This window comes from Bos indicus, chromosome 11, assembly GCF_029378745.1.
Source record: "Bos indicus isolate NIAB-ARS_2022 breed Sahiwal x Tharparkar chromosome 11, NIAB-ARS_B.indTharparkar_mat_pri_1.0, whole genome shotgun sequence".
Taxonomy (NCBI): Eukaryota; Metazoa; Chordata; class Mammalia; order Artiodactyla; family Bovidae; genus Bos; species Bos indicus.
In genome coordinates, this window is record NC_091770.1 from 100,984,789 (window position 1) to 101,008,366 (window position 23,578).

The 23,578-nt window shown below is 54.7% G+C and overlaps 1 protein-coding gene across 1 annotated transcript in view; it reads left to right on the forward strand.

Annotated features, from left to right (window-relative positions):
* The window catches only part of LAMC3 (laminin subunit gamma 3), a 67,525-nt gene extending 44,269 nt beyond the window's left edge, over positions 1-23,256 (forward strand). The window contains exons 14-28 of the mRNA XM_019971030.2: positions 791-1,036; positions 1,964-2,117; positions 2,778-2,920; positions 3,412-3,590; positions 4,878-5,019; positions 6,255-6,460; positions 6,836-6,912; positions 8,081-8,215; positions 9,731-9,878; positions 11,400-11,549; positions 14,024-14,126; positions 16,267-16,466; positions 17,733-17,879; positions 17,967-18,066; positions 21,680-23,256. Of these exons, the coding sequence (XP_019826589.2) occupies positions 791-1,036; positions 1,964-2,117; positions 2,778-2,920; positions 3,412-3,590; positions 4,878-5,019; positions 6,255-6,460; positions 6,836-6,912; positions 8,081-8,215; positions 9,731-9,878; positions 11,400-11,549; positions 14,024-14,126; positions 16,267-16,466; positions 17,733-17,879; positions 17,967-18,066; positions 21,680-21,930 (2,381 nt within the window). The 3' untranslated portion in view covers positions 21,931-23,256. The remainder of the gene's footprint in view (positions 1-790; positions 1,037-1,963; positions 2,118-2,777; positions 2,921-3,411; positions 3,591-4,877; positions 5,020-6,254; positions 6,461-6,835; positions 6,913-8,080; positions 8,216-9,730; positions 9,879-11,399; positions 11,550-14,023; positions 14,127-16,266; positions 16,467-17,732; positions 17,880-17,966; positions 18,067-21,679) is intronic.
* Positions 23,257-23,578: the final 322 nt, after the last annotated feature.

A 23,578-nucleotide genomic window follows, 5' to 3' on the forward strand; every position in this document is an offset into this window, starting at 1 on the left:
ACACAGGAGACACGAGTTTAAGAAGCTCCTACATGGTGTGCAGCAGCTAAGTCCGGGTGCCCCGACTATTGAGCCTGTACTCTAGAGCCCATGGGCCACAACTACTGAAGCCCACGCACCTTAGAGCCCTGCTCTGCAGCCAGAGAAGCCACAGCCACGAGAAGCCCTCACTCTGCGATAAGAGAGTAGGTCCCACTCTCCGCAACTAGAGAGAGCCCGCGGGCAGCCGCGAGGACCCAGCGCGACTGGAAACAAATAATGCTAAATCAGCCACGGGCGAGAAATCGACCAGACCCCGCATCATCCGGCTGCCACTCACCTCTGCAGATGAAGGTCGTGATGACGATAATGATTATGTGAGGAAGAGGATGGTCAAGGCGCTGATGAAGAGAATGGTGAATGAGGACCAGATGGCTAGGAGGGTGATGATGGTGAATGGGTAATACCAGCCACTGCTGCTGATCATGAACCATGTGCCAGTATCTGGGCTTAGTGCTTTGCTCGCCAAACCTTCTCAAGGGTCCTTTGAGGTTGCTGCCTTTATTGTCCCTGCTCTGCAGACTCGGAGTCCAAGTTCAGCAAGGCCCAGCGGCTCGCTTAAGACCACAGGGCCAGCTGGTGACCCGGCTGGGCCCTGGCCCCAGGTCAGCCTGACCCCAGAGCCCGTGCTCCCCTCCACCAGGAGCCTTGCAGGAGCTCTCTTGGGTTCCCACCCACCCTCACCCCTCATGGACCCAGCAGGCCAGGCCCCTCGTTTCTGCTCCTCCACACAAGCCTTCTTCTTTCCCAGGGCGGCGCTGTGAGATCTGTGATGATGGCTTTTTCGGGGACCCACTGGGGCTCTCTGGGCGCCCCCAGCCCTGCCAGCCATGTCAGTGCAGTGGAAACGTGGACCCCAATGCTGTGGGCAACTGTGACCCCCTGTCTGGTCGCTGCCTGCGATGCCTGCACAACACGACAGGTGCCCACTGCGGACACTGTCGGGAGGGCTTCTACGGGAGCGCCCTGGCCCCTCGGCCCGCAGACAAATGCGCACGTGAGTACCAGCCTCCCAGGCCCGCGGGGCAGGGCGGGGCGGGCTCCTTCTCCACCAGGTCCAGCCGGCTGTTCTGCAAGGCTCCTGTGCAGCCTTAGGCAGGTTACTCACCTTCTCTGTTGCCTTGCCAAGAAAGTATAAGGGTTTGTTTTCTTCTCCAAGGTTCTTTCAGCTTCGGGATCTGATCAACTCTGACCCTGTGACTTTTTTGTTTTTTTTTTTCCTGCCCGGATGGTTTAGCACTGATCTCATGCTCTGATGTTGGCACCTGAGACTGTCCCAGATGGCCTGTGGCCCTCATCATTTTGTCCCGCCCCTGGGCTTCCAAGATGCTCAGCCCTCTGGGCCTTCGAGGCGTGCACCAGCTTGTGGGAGGCTTCCAGGAGTGGCCCAGGGAGAAGCTCAGCATTTGGGCCCCTGCTCCATGCAGCCCCTGTCGGCCTCTTGTTTTAGGGGGGCCCAGGAGAGCAGACTCAAGTGACTCAAAACAATGGGAGCCGGGTCGGCCCCTGACCCCCACAACCGAGTTTCTGGCCTTCTCTGCAGCCTTGTAGGGGGCTCAGAAGGGCCACCCGCCACCATGGCCATCTGACCTGTCTCTCCAAGGACATAGAAAATGGGCTGAGACTAGCACCGAGCCCTGGAGCCTTTTTTCAGAAATGGCAACCCACTCCATCGTTCTTGCCTGGAGAATCCCAGGGACAGGGGAGCCTGGTGGGCTGCCGTCTATGGGGTCGCACAGAGTCGGGCATGACTGAAGCGACTTAGCAGCAGCAGCAGCAGCAGCAGCAGCAGGAGTCTGAGCTGAATGGGAGTCATCTCCCTGGGCTCCCCACCTTCTCTGCCTCTCTGGAACCCCCTCGAGGTGGAACAGATGATCTGCAGGGTGCCCTGACACCCTTTCCTTCCCCTACTCCCATCCTCCAGCCTGCAGCTGCAACCCGGAGGGCTCAGTCAGTGAGCAGAGACCCTGCGACCCAGTGACCGGCCAGTGTTCCTGCCTGCCCCATGTGACCAGACGGGACTGTGGCCACTGCAGCCCAGGCTTCTATGACCTCCAGCCCGGGAGGGGCTGCCGGCGGTGAGTGGGGTGCAGCTGGGGTGCCCTTCCCCTGGGGGTCCCCCCAGGATGGAAGAATCCACCAGGGAGCCTCCAGGCCCACTGCCAGGTGCCGTGAACTGATGGGGGACAAGGGGACGATCCCTTGGGGGTCAGATTCACCGCCCTGCCAACCCAGGACTCAGGCCAAGAGCAGCCCTGAGGGACGTCCAGGCGGGCGGGAGCTGGTTCGGGCTCTGCTTCCTTGCTCAGTAACTCGGTCACTCTGTGACCTTTGTGGCCACAGCAGCAGCTTAGATAGCATATTTAGAGAGCAGCGGAGGGCTCCAGGGACATGCCCCGTGAAACAAATCGGTTTCTTTCTGACCAGACTGTCTGTCTCATGCTTTCAATATGCTAATTGCCTTGTGATTTTCCAACTGAAAGGTATAGTCCAAGATGTATATATGAATATGTCCCCATACCCTTTTCGGGGAGGTGGAGGGGGAGAATTTTGTGAGACTGTGCTTCCTGGGCTACAGCTTGGAGGAGGCTGTTGGACACGTTCCTGCACAGAGAAGGGACCTCGTCCACAGAGGGCATGGTCCCGAGGCCCCATGCCAGCCTAAGATGACAGAGGCGGGGCTGGGAACGGCCTAGAGCTTGTCCCAGACCAGGGTTCCTTCCCTTCCCTTATTGTAGCTGCAAGTGCCACCCGTGGGGCTCCCGGGAGGACCAGTGCCACCCCAAGACCGGGCAATGCCCCTGCCGTCCAGGCGTCGAGGGCCAGACCTGTGACCGATGCCAGCTGGGTTTCTTCGGCTTTTCTGTCAAGGGCTGCCGTGGTAAGGAAGCCGGGTCCTTCCTGGGCTGCCCAGAGACGGAGGCTTCTAGGAAAGAGGATCAGTGGGGGGATGGCTGAGCAGCAGGAAGGAGACAGATCGGATAAGGGGCAGGTCTTCTTGGAGTAGACGTGGGAACGTGGAGTGAATGAACAGAGCAGAGGAGGGGCGCAGAATCTAATCCTAGATGCTACTACTGACCTCCTGAGTGCCTGGGGCCATCAGATCACCTCTCTGCGTCTCACTTATACGTGGACTGCATGGCTGTCCTAAACCTGCCTGGTCCTCAGATCCCGGGGACACTGAAATAACTCAGGTTCTTGATCATTGTCTCCAACCTTCTGAATCAGTCTCCTGGGAAGGACCCAGGAAGGTACTTGAGCTGCCCACGGGGATCAGGAGCATCTGGGTGGCCAGAGTTGCAGGGCACCTGGGGGTTCTGGTGTGGGGTGGCCATCAGGGCTCCCAGTGCCATCTGCACACCCCTCCCCCAGACTGCAGGTGCTCCCCACTGGGTGCCACCTCGCCCCAGTGCCACGAGAACAGCACGTGTGTGTGCAGGCCTGGCTTCGTGGGCTACAAGTGTGACCGTTGCCAGGACAACTTCTTCCTCACGGCCAGCGGCAGGCAGTGCCAGGAGTGCCCATCCTGCTACGCCCTGGTGAAGGAGGAGGTGAGCCCTCCCCATCTAGGCCCTGCACAGGCCGGCTGTACCTTCTGTTCATTTCATGCCCCCAGCGAACGCCTGCTCTGTGCTGGGCGCCAGGAAGTGCCCACTTATCCTGAGCCCTTGGTCTTTCTGGGACTACCGGCCACCTCCTTCTTGTGCCCACCCAGCCATCTGGCTCAGCTCTCCCCTCTGCCCTTTCCCGGTTCCTGAGTGGACAAGAGAAAAATGGGCCTGGCCTTATGTCCTTCCCCACTACCAGGCTGAGGTCTCACACTTACTCACATTTGGTGGGATGAGGACACAGGTGGCCCTTCGTGGGGAGGGTCAGAGGGAGGGTGATGCTCATGCTGGGAACACAAGTAGAACCTCAAGCAGGGAGGTGACGTGGAGCAGGGGTCAGGAGCATGACCTCTGGACCCCAGGAGCATGACCCCCAGCCCTGTTAGTTATCACGTGCCCAGGCAGGTGACAGCCTTGGTAAGCTTCAGTGGGTCTCTCCTACTCCAAAATGGAGATGCTTCAGACCTGCGACCCCTTTCCTGAAATCAGTGAGGCCAGCTTTTGGAATGATGGTGCTGTAGAAAGATAGGATGGTGTGTGATGGATATTGGGTACCACTCCCAGCAGTGCCTGGGCCAGCTGCCCTAATCAAGCCCGTTGATACATCTGCAGGAACACAGGTGAATGTTCACACCAAGAGGGTAGATAAAGATCACAGGTAGCCTTGTTCAGAACATTTACACCATGAAGGGAAATAAAGATCATAGGTAGCCTTGTTCTAAGTGAATTCAGGGATTTTTTTTTAAACCTGATTTTGCCATCCTATGCAGAATGGAAATCTTTGAGGATTTTCAGAGCATTTTGGACTTCAGAATCAAGGAGAGAGCTTGGGACCTGTATCCCCCACCCCTTAGGGTGGTTGCAAGGTGAACGTGAGCTGGCGCGTGGCTGGTGGTCACTCACACCTGGCTCCTAGCAAGTGCTCCTGAAATGCATTTATTGTTCATATGATTGAAAGAACGGGGCTAGGAGATGGAGCAGAGTGCTGTCATTCCGTCTGCAAGGATCGCGTGTCTGCTCCATGCCAAGTCCTGGGGACATGGCAGGACAGACAGAAATCCTCCTGAGGCTTCCCTTCCCACCCCCCATCAGCAGGGCAGAGGTGTGATTGGCTGAATGCCAGAAGGCAACACTTGTGGGGACGGCAGTCCAGGAAGAAACCAACAGAGCTGTCCAAGCAGGACTTCAGGCCACCAGCCTCACACACCCTTCCCTCCCTGACCCCTCCAGGCTGCCAAGCTGAAGGCCAGGCTGACCCTGATGGAAGGATGGCTGCAAGGGTCTGACTGCGGCAGGCCCTGGGGACCACTGGAGATTCTACAGGGAGAGGCCCCACGGGGGGATGTCTACCAGGGCCCCCACCTGCTGCAAGGTACAGCGGGACAGCAGAGTGGGAGACTGGGAGGCCAGGGGAGGGGGCTGACCGGTCAGATGCCCACCGTGGAGCCCCTCAGTGTGGCCTCAGGATGCTTCAAGGGCTCTGGGCTCACCCCTAGAACTCGCTTGCTGGTAGAGCATGTCTGACCTCCCCAGCTGGGTGAGCCCCTCCTGCCGTGCAGTCCTGTCACCCCACGGACCTCTCTTTCAGTATCCCTTGCCCTGTTGTACTTTTTAGCTTTGTTAAGATCAGCCTCTGACTACAGCCTCAGTCCCCATGTCCCCTGCACCACCTAGCCTATACCCGTAAGCTCAGTGAGGGCAGGGGTTGGGTTCACTCACTGAATCAGTCACTCAACGAATGAACATCGAGGAGCTGTCCCAGGTGCTGAACAGGTAAAGTTCCTGCTGCTTAACTGTTGGCCACTTTGCTCACTGCTGTATCCCCAGCATAGAAAAGTGAAAGTGAAGTCGCTTAGTCATGTCCGACTCTTTGTGACCCCATGGACTGCAGCCTACCAGGCTCCTCGGTCCATGGGATTTTCCAGGCAAGAGTACTGGAGTGGGTTGCTATTTCCTTCTCCAGGGGATCTTCCCGATCCAGGGATTGAACCCGGGTCTCCCGCATTGTAGGCAAACACTTTACCATCTGAGGCACCAGCACAGAAAGTGAATGGCAAATAAGAAACAAGACTGTCATTAAGTCGAGGTGAAATTTGGCCCTGGGACACTGATGGGGGCATCAAAAGCCAGTTGGTTATTTTGTCAAGTTTTATGTTCACAAGCACCTGTACTCCTGTACCAGCCATGGGTGAGCTGAGCACTGGTTTGCAAGACTCACAAAATAGGGAGCTATCAGATGCTGTGCATTCAATGTCTGCTCTGAGCCATGCTGTGGATTACAGAGCTGACTTGGTGGGGAGGGTTTACTGCTCTCTCAGGTTCAGGAAGTACTCGCAGTGGCTCCAGAAGGCCTGGCTTCCTTCTAGTCCTTTGTCTGTGGCTGACTTCCTGCGTGGGGGACCTTGGGTCATGATCTGCCATCTCTGGGCCTCAGCTTTTGCAGCTGTAAAATGGGGGAGGCTCTTCCTTTAGAGCCAATGCTCAGGCCTGGTGGGGGAGTCAAGCTGTGCCCAGGAGTAGAGGCCACAGTTGGGGCACCTTGAGGCTGTGGGCTTTACTGTGAAATCTCGACTGCTCTGTGACCCCTGGGCTGGGGGCTTTCTGCAGGGGCCCAGGAAGCCTTCTTGGAGCAGGTGACAGGACTTGAGGGTGCTGTGAAGGCTGCCCGGGAGCAGCTGCAGGCGCTGGGCAGGAGTGCCCGCTGTGCCCAGGCTGGAGTGGAGAAGACCTGCATCCAGCTGGCGGACCTAGAGGCAGCACTGGAGTCCTCGGAAGAAGAGATTCTGCATGCGGCCACCATCCTCGCATCTCTGGTACCCTAGGGGACTCCCTCCCTGATCCCTCCGCCTGACTGAGCCTGGGGCATGTCCCCGCTTTGGGAGGCTCAGTTTTCTCATCTGCAGAATAGTGGGTCACACAGTGGCTCCTCTGCCCATTCAGTGAGATGATGTTTGCAAAGCACAAGGCATATTCCAAGTAGACAGTGAATGCCCAGCCAGTGGCAGGCGTCGTTACTGTTGTTTCCAAGCTCTAGGGCTCCGCCCCCTGGATGCTGACTTTGCAGCTGGCTCTGAGCATTTATACATTAAGTGGCATGGCCCAGTTCTCCCAATAACTGAGCCAGATACAGCCCTGAACCTTCAGGGATGGGCCATCAGCTCCCTCTGACTTCCTTCTTTTCTCTAAAGGTGATTCCTCAGGAAGGGCTCGGCCAACCCACCAACTGGAGCAAGCTGGCCACAGAGGCACATGCCCTTGCCAGGAGGTGAGCCCCAGGCCACCGGGAGCTTGGTGAGGTCCTGTTCACAGAACCATGAAGGGAGACCAGCCCTTCTCCTGAGGGCTTCCAGGGTTGGGGCCAGCCCAGTTGAGGTGTCCCCACCCTGAGAAGTTGGAACCATTGAGTACAGGGCTGTATGGTTGGGGAGAGCTGTGCAAGATGCTCACAGCATCTCTGAGCCCAGAGACGTGGGGGTGGGATGCGGGTGGAGCTGCTGTATTGAGATGTAAGCCATGCAAGTCACCTGTTTAAACTGAACAGTTCAATGGTGTTCAGTATATTCACAGAATCATGTTATTATACCATCTCCACAGTCAGTTTTAGAACACTTTCGTCACCACCCCCCCAGAAACATCACTGTCCATTCCTCTTCACCATCCCCAGCCCCTAGTAACCACTCATCAGCTTTCTGTCTCTAGATTTGCTAACCTGGACATTTCATACAAATGGAATCATACACGTGGTCTTTTGTATCTGGCTTCTTTCACTTAGTGTAAATTTTCAAGGTTCATCGGTACTGTACCTTGTGTCAGTACTTCATTCTTTTTTTTTTTTTTTCACAACCAAATAGTATTATTCCGTGGTTTGAATGTGTCACATTTTGTTTATCCAGTCATCTATTGATGGATATTTGGATTGTTTCATCCTCTGCCTTTAAGGAGCAGCTTAAGATCCTAAAGACACAAGGTCTGAAACAATGTGTCCCTTTGGTTGTACTTTATGGACGGTAGGTCCATTTTATGGATGAGCAAAGAGACTCAGAGAGGTGAAGTGACTTGCCTAAGAACAAATGGTTAGCAATGGTAGAGCCGGATTCAAACCCAGGCTGTCTTGACCACTCTTTTCTGTGCTGTCTATATTAGGGTGACCATATAATCTGTTGTCCAAGCTGAGATTTTACGTGTGATGAAAGGCCTCATTATACATTTTGCCAGGACAGCAGGCATAAGCCCAGTATAACAGGAAGAAGGGGCGTGGGTCCTCTTCCCATCAAGTCTTCGCTGCCTGCCAGGCACAAAGGGTAAAGGAGCCTGGCCCCCATGGCTGCACTCTGCGTGGGATGGCGAGAGGCCCACACAGGGGGTGTGGCTTTGCACCTAAGCCCCGCTCCCTGTGAGCTCCTGGTAATGGTCAGGTGGGTATTTTCACACAGCCACAGGGACACCGCTGCCAAGATTGAGGCCACGGCTCGGAGGGCCCTGCTCGCCTCCAACACCAGCTATGCACTTCTCTGGAGCCTGGTGGAGGGCCGAGCGGCCCTGGAGGCCCAGCAGGAGCTGGAGGACAGGTGAGACCTCCCACGTGTGGGGCGGAGCCTGGGTTGGCTTCCTAGAGCCCACAGGGCCTGACCAGAGGCCAGTGGTTCCAGAAATGCCTGCCTTCCCTTGAGTCTTGATGTTCCCTGGGGTGGGGTGGGATGCCTGGGGTCTTGGGTCTGCTTGGTCGTGAGTTATAGGAACCCACTCATGCCTAGAGGAGGAAATGGCAACCCCCTCTAGTATTCTTGCCCGGGGAATCCCATGGACAAAGAAGCCTGGAGGGCTATAGTCCCTGGGGGTGGCAAAGAGTCGGACATGACTGAGCACACACACTCACGCCTGGGGGTGCAGCTCAGCCTCTGGAGAGAAGGGACGAGAAACGTGAAGGAGGAGGGTCCAGGTCAGCGCCTCCTCCCCCACCCCACCCCCACAACTTCCCCACCCCCACCCCAGGCCCCTGGGGAGTGCCTCTCAAGCACTAGCTTTCTTTTTGGCCCCTGATTCTCTGCTGAGGAGGGAGTGGCCCGCTCCTATCACCCTCATTCAGAGGGTCAGCGAAGACCCACCAACGTCTCACTGAGCCCAAGTGGACTTCCTAGATGAAAGACTCTGATTGGCCCAGCTTGAGTCAGGTGGCCCGTCCTGAACCAATCAGTATGGCTGGGCAAATCACATGACTCACTCCCAGAGGCAGGGGCACTGGTTCTCTAAAAAGGGATGAGGGATGGGCGTGACCTCAGGGCGTGGCTTCCCTCATAGCTCAGTCAGTAAAGAATCTGGCTGCAGTGCAGGAGACCCAGGTTCAATCCCTGGGTCAGGAAGATCCCCTGGGGAAGGAAATGGCAACCCATTCCAGTATCCTTGCTTGGAAAAAAATCTCATGTACAGAGGAGCCTGGTGGGTTGCAGTCCATGGGGTTGCAAAGAGTTGGGCACAACTGAGTGACTAACACTTTCTTTCTCAGGGGTGGACCACTCCAGCAGTACCCTTGGTTGGGGGAACTGGTGGGGGGCAGGATGTGGACAGCTGGACCGGAAAGCTATCTTAGTTGACTGATTATAGCACTTTGGGGAAAAAGGCCCCCAGAGTGATCATGCGACTCAGGAATCTCTCTTTACCTGGAGACCAGCATGCCCAAGGTCACCCAAGGGCGTCAGGGCCTGGGCTGCTATCCCTCTGCCAGTGCCAGGCCTTTTCCTCTTGGAGATTCATCTAGAGGAGCCAGACATTCACATAATGTGTGACTCTCAAGTGGAAACCAAGCGGGAGCCCCTTCAGAAAAGCGTGATTGAATTAAGTGAATGAAGGAACAAGAATGCAGTGACTCTGTGGCCTTTTCATTCATTAGAAAGCTGCCAAGTGGCAGCCAGCTTCTGAGGCCAGCTGCTGGGTACCCACTCCACAGATGGTGGCTCTGCCCGGGAAGTCGCCAGAGCCCTCTTCCATCAGGGATTCCAGTGGGGGCAGGGGGTGCGGCCGGGACAGCGATCGGGAGGCACAGCCTGCACCCGCTCACAAGCCACCCTGCCTCTGTCTCCCCCCAGGTACCAGGAGGTACAAGCGGCCCAGAAGGCGCTGGGCACGGCTGTGGCAGAGGCGCTGCCCGAAGCTGAGAGGGTGCTGGCCGCTGTGCAGCAAGCCGGCGTGGCCGCGGCCCTGCACCTGGCCTCACCTTCCGCCCCAGCATCACCGGTCAGCTTGGCTGTCCTTGGAGCTCCGCGTTGGGTGGGAATAGGGGAGAATGTGGCGGCTGGGAAACCAGTGTGGCCCTGGCCGAGGCAGATGACGTAGCTTATTTTTAGCTCAATAGTGGTTGATTAAAAGATAGGGCACCTCCATGGCCTGGCAGAGTGCCTGACTGGCACAGAGCTCAGCCAATCTTAATTATTGAAAATAATATTAAGGCTGAGGTCCCTTCTCCGTCACCGTGGCATTGGCAATGACACCAGACAGACATGGAGTTAAATCCCAGCCCCACCACTCAAGGTCTGTGACCTTGGCCAAAGCCCTTCCCCCTCTGTGCCTCGGTTACTGTGTCGGATGGAGCTCACCCTTTAGGTTATTTCTGGGCTGTATCCATCACGGGCGGGGAGGGCATTCATGCCTCACCTCTGGATAAATCAGTTCATCATGACTTCTCAGTAATCCTGAAATCCCAAAACTGGGGAGCTGAACTTAAAAAAAAAAAAGACTAAACATATAGAAATGTATCTGGGACCCAGCTGGTTGGGACTGACGGGCCCCAGGCTAAATGCTCAGGGTCCTTGGTTCTCCCGCTGTGTATAAAAAAGGAAAACATGGGTAGTGATATGTCTGGCTCTGAGTGCTGTTCCAGATACTACTAAAGGTGTTAGGTAAGAAGCAGTCCCCACAGAACAGTCTGAGTTCAGAAGTACAGGTTATTGATCCTCTCCATTAACACCTTTCCCCTCCCCAGAGTAAAGCTAGACAAAGGGCCAGTTGGATTGGACTAGATACTGGTTTTCAGGCCCCTTATCCTTAAAAGGAGCCCTACCTCAGATACTCAAACATTCCTAGGAATCACTCTGCTTGCCTCAAACAAACAAAACCAGGAAGTCACTGCTCAGCTAGGATTCATTTCTGCCATAGAAAAAGAAAACGATCTATTGAGGGTGTTTCTCTGACTGGCTGTTTCCAGGTATAAGATTATGAGGAATCCTAATCTACCTACAGTTGGTGGCTTCCCCTGTAGCTCAGTTGGTAAAGAATCTGTCTCCAGTGCAGGAGATCCAGGCTGGATTCCTGGATTGGAAAGATCCCCTGGAGAAGGAAATGGCAACCCACTCCAGTATTCTTGCCTAGAGAATCCCATGGACAGAGGAGCCTGGAGGGGTATAGCCCATGCTGTCGCAAGAGTCGGACACGACTTGGCGACTAAACCACCACCACCACCTACAATGGACCAGTCCGTGTATTTAATTCAGACTGGAATTTAGAATCAAGTAGGGAGTCTGAGGGAGGAAACACAGGTCAGGAAGGTCAGCTGAGTTGCCTGAGGCCACGCTTCTAGAAATTGCTGGGGCTGGAATCAGGCCTCAAGTGACAGGTTCCCCAGCCTGGCTTCTCTCGCCCTGGCTCCTCTTCGTCTTGGGGGTCCACATGCAGCCTGACCCCCACCGTCTCTGCCCCTGGGCTTCTCCCATCCTTCTGCCCCTTGAACCTTTCTTGCCTGAGCCCTCCATCTCCCGGCAGCCTCAGAAGTCCCAGGCCGAGGCCGTGAGCCTGAAGGTGCAGACGCTGGAGAAGACAGTCACATCGAGAGAGCACATGGTGACCGAGGCTGCCGGGTCCCTGCAGGCCACCGCCCAGGCCGTGCTGCAGGAGATGGAGCCCCTCACGCAGGTGGGCTCTCATGCTTTGAGGCAGCACCTGGAGGAGGTTGGGGCTGCCCCAGGCGTGATCTGGGGTCAGGGATAGCAGGGGAGGGGGGGGCAAAGACCAGAGCAGTTCTTTCTGCCCCTCCAGCACCTCCCCGCCAAACTCCAGACAACCTCAGTTAGCATGTGCCAAGGCAGGAGGTCCTGACTGCCTGAGAAGGAGTGAAGGTATGAGAGGAGGCAGGATGGTTAGACAGACAGAGCACCAGCAGCATCCAGGGCCGTGCCTACCAGCCTACGCAGTGTTAATTACGTCTGGGAGGAGTCTCCTTCATTCAGTCTTGAATTCGTTAGTTCACTTGCCAGATATTTTAGCGAACACCTACATCACTCCAGCGTTCAACCCCACAGTTGACAGCCCCGAAGCGGAGGGGGTGCTAAGTAATCAGGGAACTCAAGAATTATGGGGTGAATTTAGCCCAACCCAGTGGTTTCCAGACTATTAAGGTATAAGCACCCCTTCAAGTGTGTTTTTTTTTAACTTTTCATCTGAAAATCATTTTAGACTTAGAAAAAAGTTGTGAAGAAAGTCCAAAGAATTCCCCTATACCCTTCACACAGATTCCCCTTCTGTTAGCATTTTACCTAACCACCTTATAAAGATCAGAGTAAGGAAATCAACATGATATTTACACAATGAGCCTGATGTACAGACTTTATTCAAATCCATCATCCACTTATCCCAGCAGTGGCTTATCCCACAGACATCTTTATTGTCCTTTTAAAAACAAGGCTAGGGGGGAAGCTTGCTGCCAGCATCCAAAGAGCTGGGCCTTGTGCCTGTCACACGCTGGGTGAGCTGTGCTGTGTTAGGGTCTCCTGGGGTGGTACTCGTTGATCTAGTCCATCCCCCTGGTCCGGGGAGCAGATGAGGCTGCAGTAGGGTCAGGACCAGACCCCAGTGTGCAGTGACTAGCCCGAGCACAGCGCCTCCCACCTTCCTCTCCCAGGAACGCCTCTGCCAGGCGTTTGGAGTAAGACTTAAGACATGAGGGCTCTTGGGCAGCATCTGGTACTTCTTCAAACCCACATGATTGATTGATTGATTGACCAAAATTCATGTGACATAAAATTACCCCACTCTTTTTTTTTTTTTGGCCAGGCTGTGCAGCATGCAAGATCTTAGTTCCCTGACCAGGGATTGAACCCATGCCCCCTGCGATGGCAAGGTGGAGTCCTAACAACTGAAACACCAGGGAATTCCCTAAAATTACCCATTTTAAAGTGTACAACACAGTGGCATTTAGCACACTCACCAAGTTGTGCAACCATCACCTCTCAGTTCGGAAACACTCATCACCCCAGAAGGAAACCCTGGAAGAGAAAACTTATACCCGTCAAGCAGTCACTCCTCAGCCCTCCCTCCCCCAGCCCCCGGCAACCACCAGTCTGCTTTCTGTCTCTGTAGATTTACCTCCTCTGCACGTTTCATACAAATGGAGTCACGTGATACGGGCCCCTTTGTGTCTGGCTGCTTTTGCTTACCGTAATATTGTCCAGGTTCATCTACATTATGGTACATATCAGCACTTCATTCTTTTACATGTGATGATGTGTGAAAGTCACTCAGTCGTGTCTGACTGTTTGCAACCCCATGGACTATACAGTTCATGGACTTCTCTAGGCCAGAATACTGGAGTGAACAGCCTTTCCCTTCTCCAGGGGATCTTCCCAACCCAGGGATTGAACCCAGGTCTCCCACATTGCAGGCAGGTTCTTTACCAGCTGAGCCACAAGAGAAGCCCTGAATAATATTCCACCATGTGGATACACCACATTTTGTGTATCCATTCATCCATCAAATATGTATTCTTTTGAGTATCCAGCCTTATTTAGTGGTGGGTTTCCTTGGTAGCTCAGTCAGTAAAGAAACCATCTACAATGCAGGAGACCCGGGTTTGATCCCTGGGTCAGGAAGATCCCCTGGAGAAGGAAATGGCAACCCCCTCCGGTATTCTTACCTGGGAAATCCAATGGATGAAGGAGTCTGGCGGGCAACAGTCCGTGGGGTCACAAAGATTCGGACACGACTCTTAGCAACTAAACCACCACCATCACCTTATTTAGTGACAGTGGGGAAGAAACTAATTTCCTAGGAGTAAAAGTTGTGTAAGAAACAGATTCTCTGTTTCACATCCTCTTGCTGAGATACAGCAGCATTCTGAAAAGAAACTTTCAGTCATCCATCTTTTTTTTTTAGTTCTTCGGTTCCAGTGTTCCTTTAAGATTTTGTGGGACAGATAAGCTCTTGGGAGAGATATTCAAAGTTTAACATTGATAGAGTAAGACAAATCAGGTAGTCCTGGTAAACAGTAGAATTCAGTGTCCGTTTTGGTGCCCTTTGGGGACCTTGTATATTTGGGTTTGGTGCCCACCCGACTTGGCTCTGCCCAGAACACCCCCAGCACCACCTGCCCAACCTCTCCCATCTCTCTCCAGCTGCACCAGGAAGCCAGAGCCGCCCTGACCCGAGCTTCCTCATCTGTCCAGGCTGCCACGGTGACTGTCATGGGAGCCAGGACTCTGCTGGCTGACGTGGAAGGTATGTGTGCCCTGCTTAGCCCCAGGCTCATCAATGCACAAATGCGCATGACAGACACCAGGGATAGGGCCTCACCCTGGGCAGGCCTGGCTGCAGGGGCCAGAGGTCCAGTCACGTGAACATGAGCCAAAGAGACCGTTCCCTGGGCCTCTCAGGACCGCCCTTTCCTGTCGCTGCTTGTCCCTCCCCATCTCGCATACCACTCACCCGGTTCTTGCCCACATGGCCATCCGTCACCAGACCACACACAGAACCCCTCAAGAGCAGGTGGGAAGAGAATCTGATGCCGTCAGCTGTCCGTCCCTGATCCAGGCCACTCTGGCTCAGTTACCTGGTACAAAAATGGCTGCCCTGGTCCAGTGTCCAGTGGGGCTCTGGGAAGGGATTCGGTGTTGCTCCTTAGAAGGGAGCGTAGGTTGATGCCAGTCCAAGTCTCTCTTGAACTTTAGGAAAATGAGGCCAAGTGCCCCCATTTTACAGATGAGTAGACCAAGAAAGGAAATTCTGCTGCATGAAATGTGGAACAGTCCTTAGCCTGTAACTGTTCCGCCAAGAGAGGGTTTGTGTTCAAATAAGTTTAAGAAATGGAACGTGCTGTAGATGTCCCTGAGGCCTTGCAGTGTGCACCTGAGAATACTAAAGGCTCTGAGAAGTCCTGCAATAAAAAAAACAGGTTCACTTTTTATTGGCGTGCCTCCATGGAGCATGCGGGATAAGTTCCCCCACCAGGGATTGAAACTGTGCCCCCTGCAGTGGAAGCACAGATTCTTAACCACCGACCACCAGGGAAGTGCCTCGGGTTCACTTCATATAAACTTAGTTGACATTATGCCCTAGCATTTCTCAACACCCTGTAGAATTAGGACTCCCCAGCGTGCCCTTTAAGAAACACCGGTTTTTTGTGTACAAGAAGCAAAATAGATCTAACCTTTGGATTATCCTCATAGAATGGTTATGTACTATTACGTCCTTGAAAATTATAAGGCTTGATTCTTTTTAAAATTTTACTTTGTCTACCATGGGGGGCGGCCCAGAATGAGATGGTTAGATGGTTAGATAGTATCACCCACTCAGTGTACATGAATTTGAGTGAGCAAGCTCCAGGAGACAGTGGAAGACAGAGGAGCCTGGCGTGCTGTAGTCCATGGGGTTGCAAAGGGTCCGACATGACTTAGCAACTGAGCAACAACTACAATCATCAGTACCCCTTGGGATAAATTTCCCTTAGCATTTGATCTCAAAGGAAAGGGAGAAGTCTTTCTCTATGGAGAGACACTGCCTTTTATTAGATAATAAAATCCGTGTGAATTGTCGAATTTCCCCTTTTGTCCTGGCTGCGAGGAGGCTAACTGGTGGACAGAGCATCTGGCCCTGCACTGGCATGGTCCTGTTTTCTGGCACTTCTCACTCTTCCTCATCCTCCAAGTTACCTATGGCCCTTGGTTTTTCATTTTAATGGTCCAGTTGATCTATCATGATAAGCTGCCTCAAAGCCTTTGTAGAAATGGGTGGTCCATAAAAACAAAGAACTGGATGGATCTTTCTATATACTGGGCTGTGGCTCCCATCTCCACTGGCCCAGGCATTGACCATCATGTAATCCTGTGACTTGTAAGTAGAGTTGGCCCAAAAGTCCATTTGAGTTTTTCCATAAGATATTCCATAACCGAAAACAAGATCCTCCCAACTGGTTCAGTGGTACAGAATCCGCCTACCAATGTAGGAGACTCAAGAGACTTTGGTTCGATCTCTGGGTCAGGAAAATCCCCTGGAGGAGGAAATCTCAACCCTCTCCAGTATTTTTGCCTGGGAAATTCCATGGACAGAGGAGCCGGGCAGGCTACATACAGTCGATGGGGTCACAGAGTCAGATAAGACTGAGCACACACTCACGCAACCAACTTTTTGGCCAATCTGATATCATAGTATCACGTCAATCTTTACACTCACAGAGCACTATGTCTCATTTAGGTTTTTCCTGGGTGATCCTGAGAAGTAACACACACAGATCTCGTGTGTCTCACTCCTCTGCTCACATTGTCCGAGGGTCTGGGGACGGTCAGCTTCCGGTGGGGACCTCCTGTCGGGCTCTCCAGGCGTGAGCCCAGCCCTCCTGACACAGCCTCGGCTGGGTTTACAGGAATGAAGCCAAGGTTTCCTCGGCCCAAGGACCAGGCCGCGCTGAGGAGGAAGGCGGCTATCATCCAGGACAGGATCCTTGCAGACTCGAGAAAGAAGACCAAGCAGGCAGAGAGGATGCTGGGAGATGCGGCTTCTGTCTCCTCCAGGGCCAAGAAGAAGGGCAGGGAAGCCGAGCTGCTGGCCCAGGACAGTGCCAAGGTCAGGGCCAGGGATGTGACTCCTGCGGCATCCGTGTCTTCTGGGCCTGGGGGAGGAGTAGCATAGAGAAGGTGCCCTTCTGTGGGGCAGCTGCCCTCACACATTTGCTCCCTTCTGTGTGCAATGCTGAGTACTCTGCACTTACCAGGGGCTCCCAGGCTCTGAGCTCTGGAGCTTCACACGGGTGACCCTGTTGATTTCGCATGAAAGAGATGTCACTGCAGTCCCCATGGGACGGGCAAGGGACCCTGGGGCCAGCCTGGTTCAGTGGCTTCAATCACATGAGCAGGACTCATACCTCGGTGTGTTGGGCTCTACTCCCTAAACCTCTTGGCTTTTCTTGTTTAATTGGGGCCAAATTTGAATTGATGTGAGTCTCCCCAGCACCTTCACTGGCTTTGTTGCTTGGGTCCCAAGTGAACTGCCTTTATTTTTTTAAGTGTATTCTTTTTAAAAAATTAATTAATTTGACTGAATGGGGTGTTAGTTGCAGCACTCGGGATCTTTCATTGCGGTGCACAGACTCTGTAGTTGTGGCACTCGGGCTTCAGTAGTCGTGATGTGTGGACTTATTTGCTCCGAGGCCTGTGGGATCTCAGTTTCCTGACCGAGGATCGAACCCGTGTCCCCTGTTATTGCAAGGCAGATTCTTAACCACTGGGCCACCAAGGAAGTCCCCTAAACTGCCTTCACAGCTGCCTAGAGAAAGTGCTGGATTTGCAGGCGCCCCCAGGCTTGGTTTCTGGTCCTGTCGTTTCGATTTCAGCCAGCTCCTCTCCTCTGCAGCTCTGATTCCCCATCTGTGAAATAGCTGGAGTTTCTCCTCAGAGGACAGATGGGTAGGGTCCAGCAACCTACACTGTGCCAGCATCCGGTACATACCTGTTGAATGAATGAGTGAATGAGCAAACAAATAAATGATCGTGAAGTGATGAAGTGAAGTGATGACCACTTGGCATGATGACCATTAATATCCTTTACCTCTAAAAGGACTCTCTTGGGGACTTCCCTGGCAGTCCAGTGGTTAAAACTTCACCTTCCAGTACAGGGGGTGGGAGGTTCAGTCTCTGGGTGTGGGGCTAAGATCCCACATGTCTCGCAGCCAAAATATAAAAAAAAAAAATCCATAAAATAGTAGCAATATTGTAGTACATTTAATAAAGACTTCAAAAAATGATCCACATTAAAAAAACAAACAAACAAACTTAAAAAAGGAAAAGGACTCCTTCCACTCATCCTCCCCTCTCTGCTGCCTCCCACCAACAGCTCGCCAAGGCCTTGCTGAGGGCAGGGAAGCAGGAACACCGCCGGGCTAGCGGGCTCTCCAGCCAGACGAGGGCGACCCTCGGACTGGCCTCCCGGCAGCTGCTGGCCTCAGAAGCACACAGACAGGAGCTGGAGGCGGCTGAGTGGGTACGAGACCCCCATGCCTTTTCCTCCTGGTTCCGGGAACCAGCTGGGAGCCGCTCAAGCTTTTCCTTTCCCCCTGCCCCTCAAAAGGATGGTGCCGGGCTGAGCCAGATGGAACGGCAGATCCGGGAGTCACGCACCTCTCTGGAGAAGGACATCAAAGCCTTGTTGGAGCTGCTCGCCAGGCTGGGTAAGGAAACCCCACGGCCGGGCCCTGGCCCCCTGGGTCCCTGGCACACCTCTGGGATCTTTCTGTGAGGCCCAGTCCAGGGGAAGGTTGTCTCCTAGCCCTTCTATCCATTGCTTCCCGCATCCTGAGCCTTGTGGTCAATTGCAAGCATTTGTAACTGTTCCAGGCCCCCTCACATAAGGCAGGGTTGGGGTCTAGAAACAAGCTCACTTTGTGCCTCCAGGGGCTGCTAGTCAGGAGGAGGGAACACTCACTACCTGCACAACACCTGTAGGCACCAGGTGACTGGATCCGCCCTCAGTGGTTGAGGATCTCAGAGAAGGAGAGAGAATGTCACAAGAGCAAGCGTAGCACTGGGGACCAGCTGCTGGCTTGGGATCAGATAGACCAGGATTCGGGTCTGGCACTTTGCCTTCCTGGGCTGTGAGATCTTAGGAAAATCACTCACCCTCTCTGAGCCTCAGTCACCCAGTCTGTGAAATGGGGTCACAGAGGGTAATTTACAGAGTGCTTGCCACACAGTGTGGCGTGTGCGTGCCTGTGTGCTCGGTCGCTTCAGTCGTGTCCAACTCTTTGTGACCCCATGGACTGTAGCCTGCCAGGCTCCTCTGTCCATGGGATTCTCCAGGCAAAAATACTGGAGTGGGTTGCCATGTCCTCCTCCAGGGGATCTTCCCAACCCAGGGATCGAACCCACGTCTCTTACATCTCCTACATTGGCAGGTGGGTTCTTTACTGCTAGTGCCACCTGGGAACTGTGATGAGTCAGTAAATCATGAAGGGGACAGCCCCCAGGACGCGGAGCCCTCGAGCAGGGGTGAGGGGCTCGACTGCCTGATAGCAGTTAGGCTGAAGTGCTAAACTTCAGTGAACTTCAGGGAAGCAGTTGGCTTCGCTGGTAGCTCAGTTGGTAAAGAATCTGCCTGCAATGCAGGAGGCCCTGGTTCGATTCCTAGGTCGGGAAGATCCTCTGGAGAAGGGATAAGCTACCCATTTGAGTATTCTTGGGCTTCCCTTGTGGCTCAGCTGGTATAGAATCCACCTGCAATACAGGAGACCTGGGTTTGATCCCTGGGTTGGGAAGATCCCCTGGAGAAGGGAAAGGCTACCCACTCCAATATTCTGGCCTGGAGAAATCCATGGACTACAGTCCATGGGGTCACAAAGAATCAGACACGACTGAGCGATTTTCACTGCTGAAGTGAACAGCATGCCGTTTTAAAACACACAAAACATTAAATTTGCCGTTTTAACCATTTTTCAGCATACATTTGAATGGCGTTAGGTACAACATTCACCTTCCCATGTGGCCCATCACCACCACCCATCTCCAGAACTTTTTCATCATGCCAAGATGAAGCCTGTCTGCATTATACACAAAGCCCAGTCCCCCACCCCCAGCCCCTGGCAACCCCTGTTCCACCATCTGTCTCTGTGAATTTGGCGTTGTAGGCACCTCACCTAAGTGGAATCATACAGTGTGTTTCCTCTTGTGCCTGGTCTATTTCACTCAGTGTGACATCCTCAAGGTTTGTCCATGGGATAGCATGCATTTCAATTCTCACTGTCAATAAGCCAAAGGGAAATCAGCATGTTCTGCATTTCGCCTGGACACCAGACCCCCACTCAGCTATTTGCACACACGGTCGGATCTCATTCGAACCTTTCCAGCCAATGATCCTGATGCTCTTGCTATTCTGCAGATGAGGAAACCGAAGCACAGGGAATTTAAATAACGTGCCCGGGGTTCCACAGCCAGTCAGTGGGTCACGCTCAGGTCTGACTTGACTCAGAGTGTGTCCACTTGTAGCCACGAGTCTATACCCACAAGAACTCAGCACACTGGACAAGATTCAGCCCAGCCTGAATCAAACGCTGTGTGTGGGTAAAGCCATTCTCACCACTGTTGTCATTCACTCATTTACGCTGGCACTGGGGTTGACCCGGAGGTGCAGGAGTGACCACGCACACCTGGACCCTGTCCCCACCCCCAGGAGATCCAGCTGGGCAGGCAGAGCGGAGGCTGTATGCTTCTCCGAGGCCAGGCTGTTTGGACTTTCCGGTGGATGGTGGGGCCTCTGAGGGTCTTTGCTGGGAGCATCTTCCCTCTGCGTCTTCCCAGCCCGGGCTCAGCTGCTACAGCTGCCTGCCCTCCAACCCAGCCTTCGTGGCCCAGGAAACTCAGGGCCACGGGAGCCTGTGGGGTCCTGTGGGATTCAAAGCCATTTAGGGGACTTCCTTTATGGTCGTCCAGTGGCTAAGACTGTGCGTAGGGGGCCTGAGTTTAATCCCCAGTCAGGGGACTGGATCCCACAGGCGGCAACCAAGCGTTTGTGTGGCCGCAACTAAAGATCCTGCATGCCGAAACGAAGATCGAAAAATCCCACGTGCTGCGACTAAGACCGGACACGGCCTGATTAATTAATTTTTAAAATGCCATTTAGAATTTGTTTCCTTGTCTCCACCACTCTCCCACCTGGCTCAGCTGTCTTCCTGTTGAGTGTCACCTTAATGACAAGCTGACAAAGCCCAGGCAGGGGAGACAGCCGGTGGATTCCATGCCACCATCATCACCAAGTTCCTAGGTGAGCACCCGGCCCCACCCACCTCGTTTCACACTTGGAGAGGCTCCGGGGGAAGTCCTTCACCCCAAGCAGCAGAGCTAATCCAGGCCCCAGGGCCAGGACTAGACCCCCACTGCCCGCTTCCCAGGCCTGCAGCCCCTCCTGTCCCACGCCCCCTCATTCTCATGCCAGAGACCTTTCTTTTCACCTGGTGTCCCTGCATCCCAGGTGAAATCCATCCATAAGCATTCGCTCTCAGCGAATCGACCGCTTGGGGGAGCCAGCAGACACGTGGGGACCTCTCTGTCACACACACTGCTTTGTAGATGAGGAAACCGGGGCTCAGGACTCACCCAAGGTCTTCTCTTCTTTAACAGTAAAAGTAATACCAGTACCAAAGCTTAACAGCTTCTCCATGCCACCTGAGGAAAACTTCCAAGGTTGGCATATAAGCTTCAGTCAGTCAGTCAGTTCAATCGCTCAGTCGTGTCCGACTCTTTGTGACCCCATGAACCACAGCACGCCAGGCCTCCCTATCCATCACCAACTCTCAGAGTTTACCCAAACTCATGTCCATTGAGTCAGTGATGCCATCCAACCATCTCATCCTCTGTCGTCCCCTTCTCCTCCTGCCCTCAATCTTTCCCAGCATCAGGATCTTTTCACACGAGTCAGCTCTTTGCATCACGTGGCCAAAGTACTGGAGCTTCAGCTTCAACATCAGTCCTTCCAATGAATACCCAGGACTGATCTCCTTTAGGATGGACTGATTGGATCTCCTTGCAGTCCAAGGGACTCTCAAGAGTCTTCTCCAACACCACAGTTCAAAAGCATCAATTCTTCTGCGCTCAGCTTTCTAAGCACATAAGCTTGGTGGGGTACAAACCCAGCCCAGGCCCTCACCTACCTCACCACGCTGCCCTCTTGGGCTCTTGCTTTCCTGGTAGCTGGTGGGGCAGTTGGCATCCTGAAAATTTGGGGTTGGGGAGGGCCCTCCAGGGGTGGGGAGCCAGCCCCCTCCCTGAGGCTGTCTATGCTCTTCTGTCCAGGGTCGCTAGACACCCACAGAGCCCCAGCCAGGGCCCTGAACGAGACCCAGTGGGCACTGGAGCGTCTGAGGCTGCGGCTGGGTCCCCCGGGGGCCCTGCAGGGGAAACTGAGCCTCTTGGAGCAGGAGTCCAAGCTGCAGGAGCTGCAGATCCAGAGCTTCGAGAACGACCTCTCAGAGATCCGCGCCGACAAGCAGAACTTGGAGGCCATCCTGCACAGCCTGCCCGAGAGCTGTGCCAGCTGGCAGTGAGGGCTGCTGGGCCCTGAGGTGCCCCCAGACCCCGGGGTGCCCCCCTCCCTGGCCCAGGGCCTGCACACCCCCGCAGGTGCGCTGTGCAGACACACCCACCAGAGCCTGCTGCCTGGCACCCTCCCGAGTCCGTGCTCACACCCCCTCCCCTCCGGCAGGAGTGAGTGTGCATTCAGAGTTCACCCAGGCGGCTACGGTGTGCACACCCCCAACAGCGTGCACTCCCTCGCCGTACACGCCTGCACACGCACAGGTACGTGTGGGCACCTGCGAGTGTGCACAGCACACACATGAACTAGTCCATCCGCGTGTGTTGCGCCTCCCCGTTGGACTCTGAACACCCTGTGACACTGACATACCCGGGCAGGGTACGACCCAGGAGGCTGAGTCGGGGGCCATCTGCAGAGATCCAGGGCGGGTTCAGCCGGAGCCCGCAGCTCCAAACCTGCCCTCTGTCCTGTAGCGCCCCCACCCCTGACCTATCTGTCATCCACCACGAACACACAGCCCAGCCGAGGGACCAGGCAGGTCAAGAGATGCAAGATGCCAAGGCTTCTCATCAGAGGAAGCTGAGGCCCAGGGCTCCTGGGGCCCTAGGGCAGCCTGCTTGCTTGGCCGGCCGGCCGGGGTGTGGCCCACCCTGGGAAGGGGCCTCGTTGTTGGTTTCAAGGAGTGCCTCCCTTCTCAAGATCCTGGGACTGGGTTGCACTCACTAAAGGAACCGCCCACCCTGGGCTCGCGGCCCCTTTTAGGGTCATGACCCTTTAAAGGGTCCTGGCCTGTCCAAAGAGCTGGGTCTCATGGCCTGAGAGGGCCTGGGTTTTGGAGCTCTTTGTGACCCTGCCAACCCTGGTTGGCCTTTGACCGATCAATACTTCCCAAACTGGCCCCCCAGCCCTGCGGCCCCACCTGCCACAAGGCAGGCCCCGCCAGGTGCTGGGCAGGGAGGCCTGGCTGCCTTTCTACCCTGTCATGCCGGGGAATCCCCATGCGGCCAGGCCCCCTGCCGACCTCTGCCCAGGAGTCTCGGCATCTCCTCCTGGCTCTCTTACCCTTCCCCGGGCCCTCTTCCAGCAGATGGCAGGGCCCTGGCACTGGGAGGGTGGGCGCCTGGCACAGGGAGGAGCCTAGTCCCTTCCCAATGCCCTTCCTGCCTCCCCCGCCCCCAGCAGGGGCGACAGGCAGCAGCTCAGACCAACTCTGTTTAACCAATTCTGTTTAACGCGGTAATAAAGGACTCCCTTACTAGCTGGTGGCATGCCACTGGTCCAGCAGGGGCCTGGGCTGTGGGTGCACCCAGCGAGTGAGTGGCAGCACATTCGGTGACGCCTCTCGGTCTACATGAGGGGCTAGGACGATGGCAGAGCTGAGACCACCGGCTTTGCCAGTGTCTTCCCATCGCAGGGACTCCGCAGGGGTCCTGCGACCCCAGCCATCTGCCCTCTCCTCTCTGCTCCAAGGGGCTTATTAGACAAAGTCTCGGGGCTGGGAGGGGGCTTCTCTGGTGGCTCAGACAGTAAAAAAAATTACTTGTGATACGGGAGACCCAGCTTAGATCCCTGGGTCAGGAAGATCCCCTGGAAAAGGCCATAGCTACCCATTCCAGTATTCTTGCCTGGAGAATTCCATGGGGTCAGACACCGCTGAG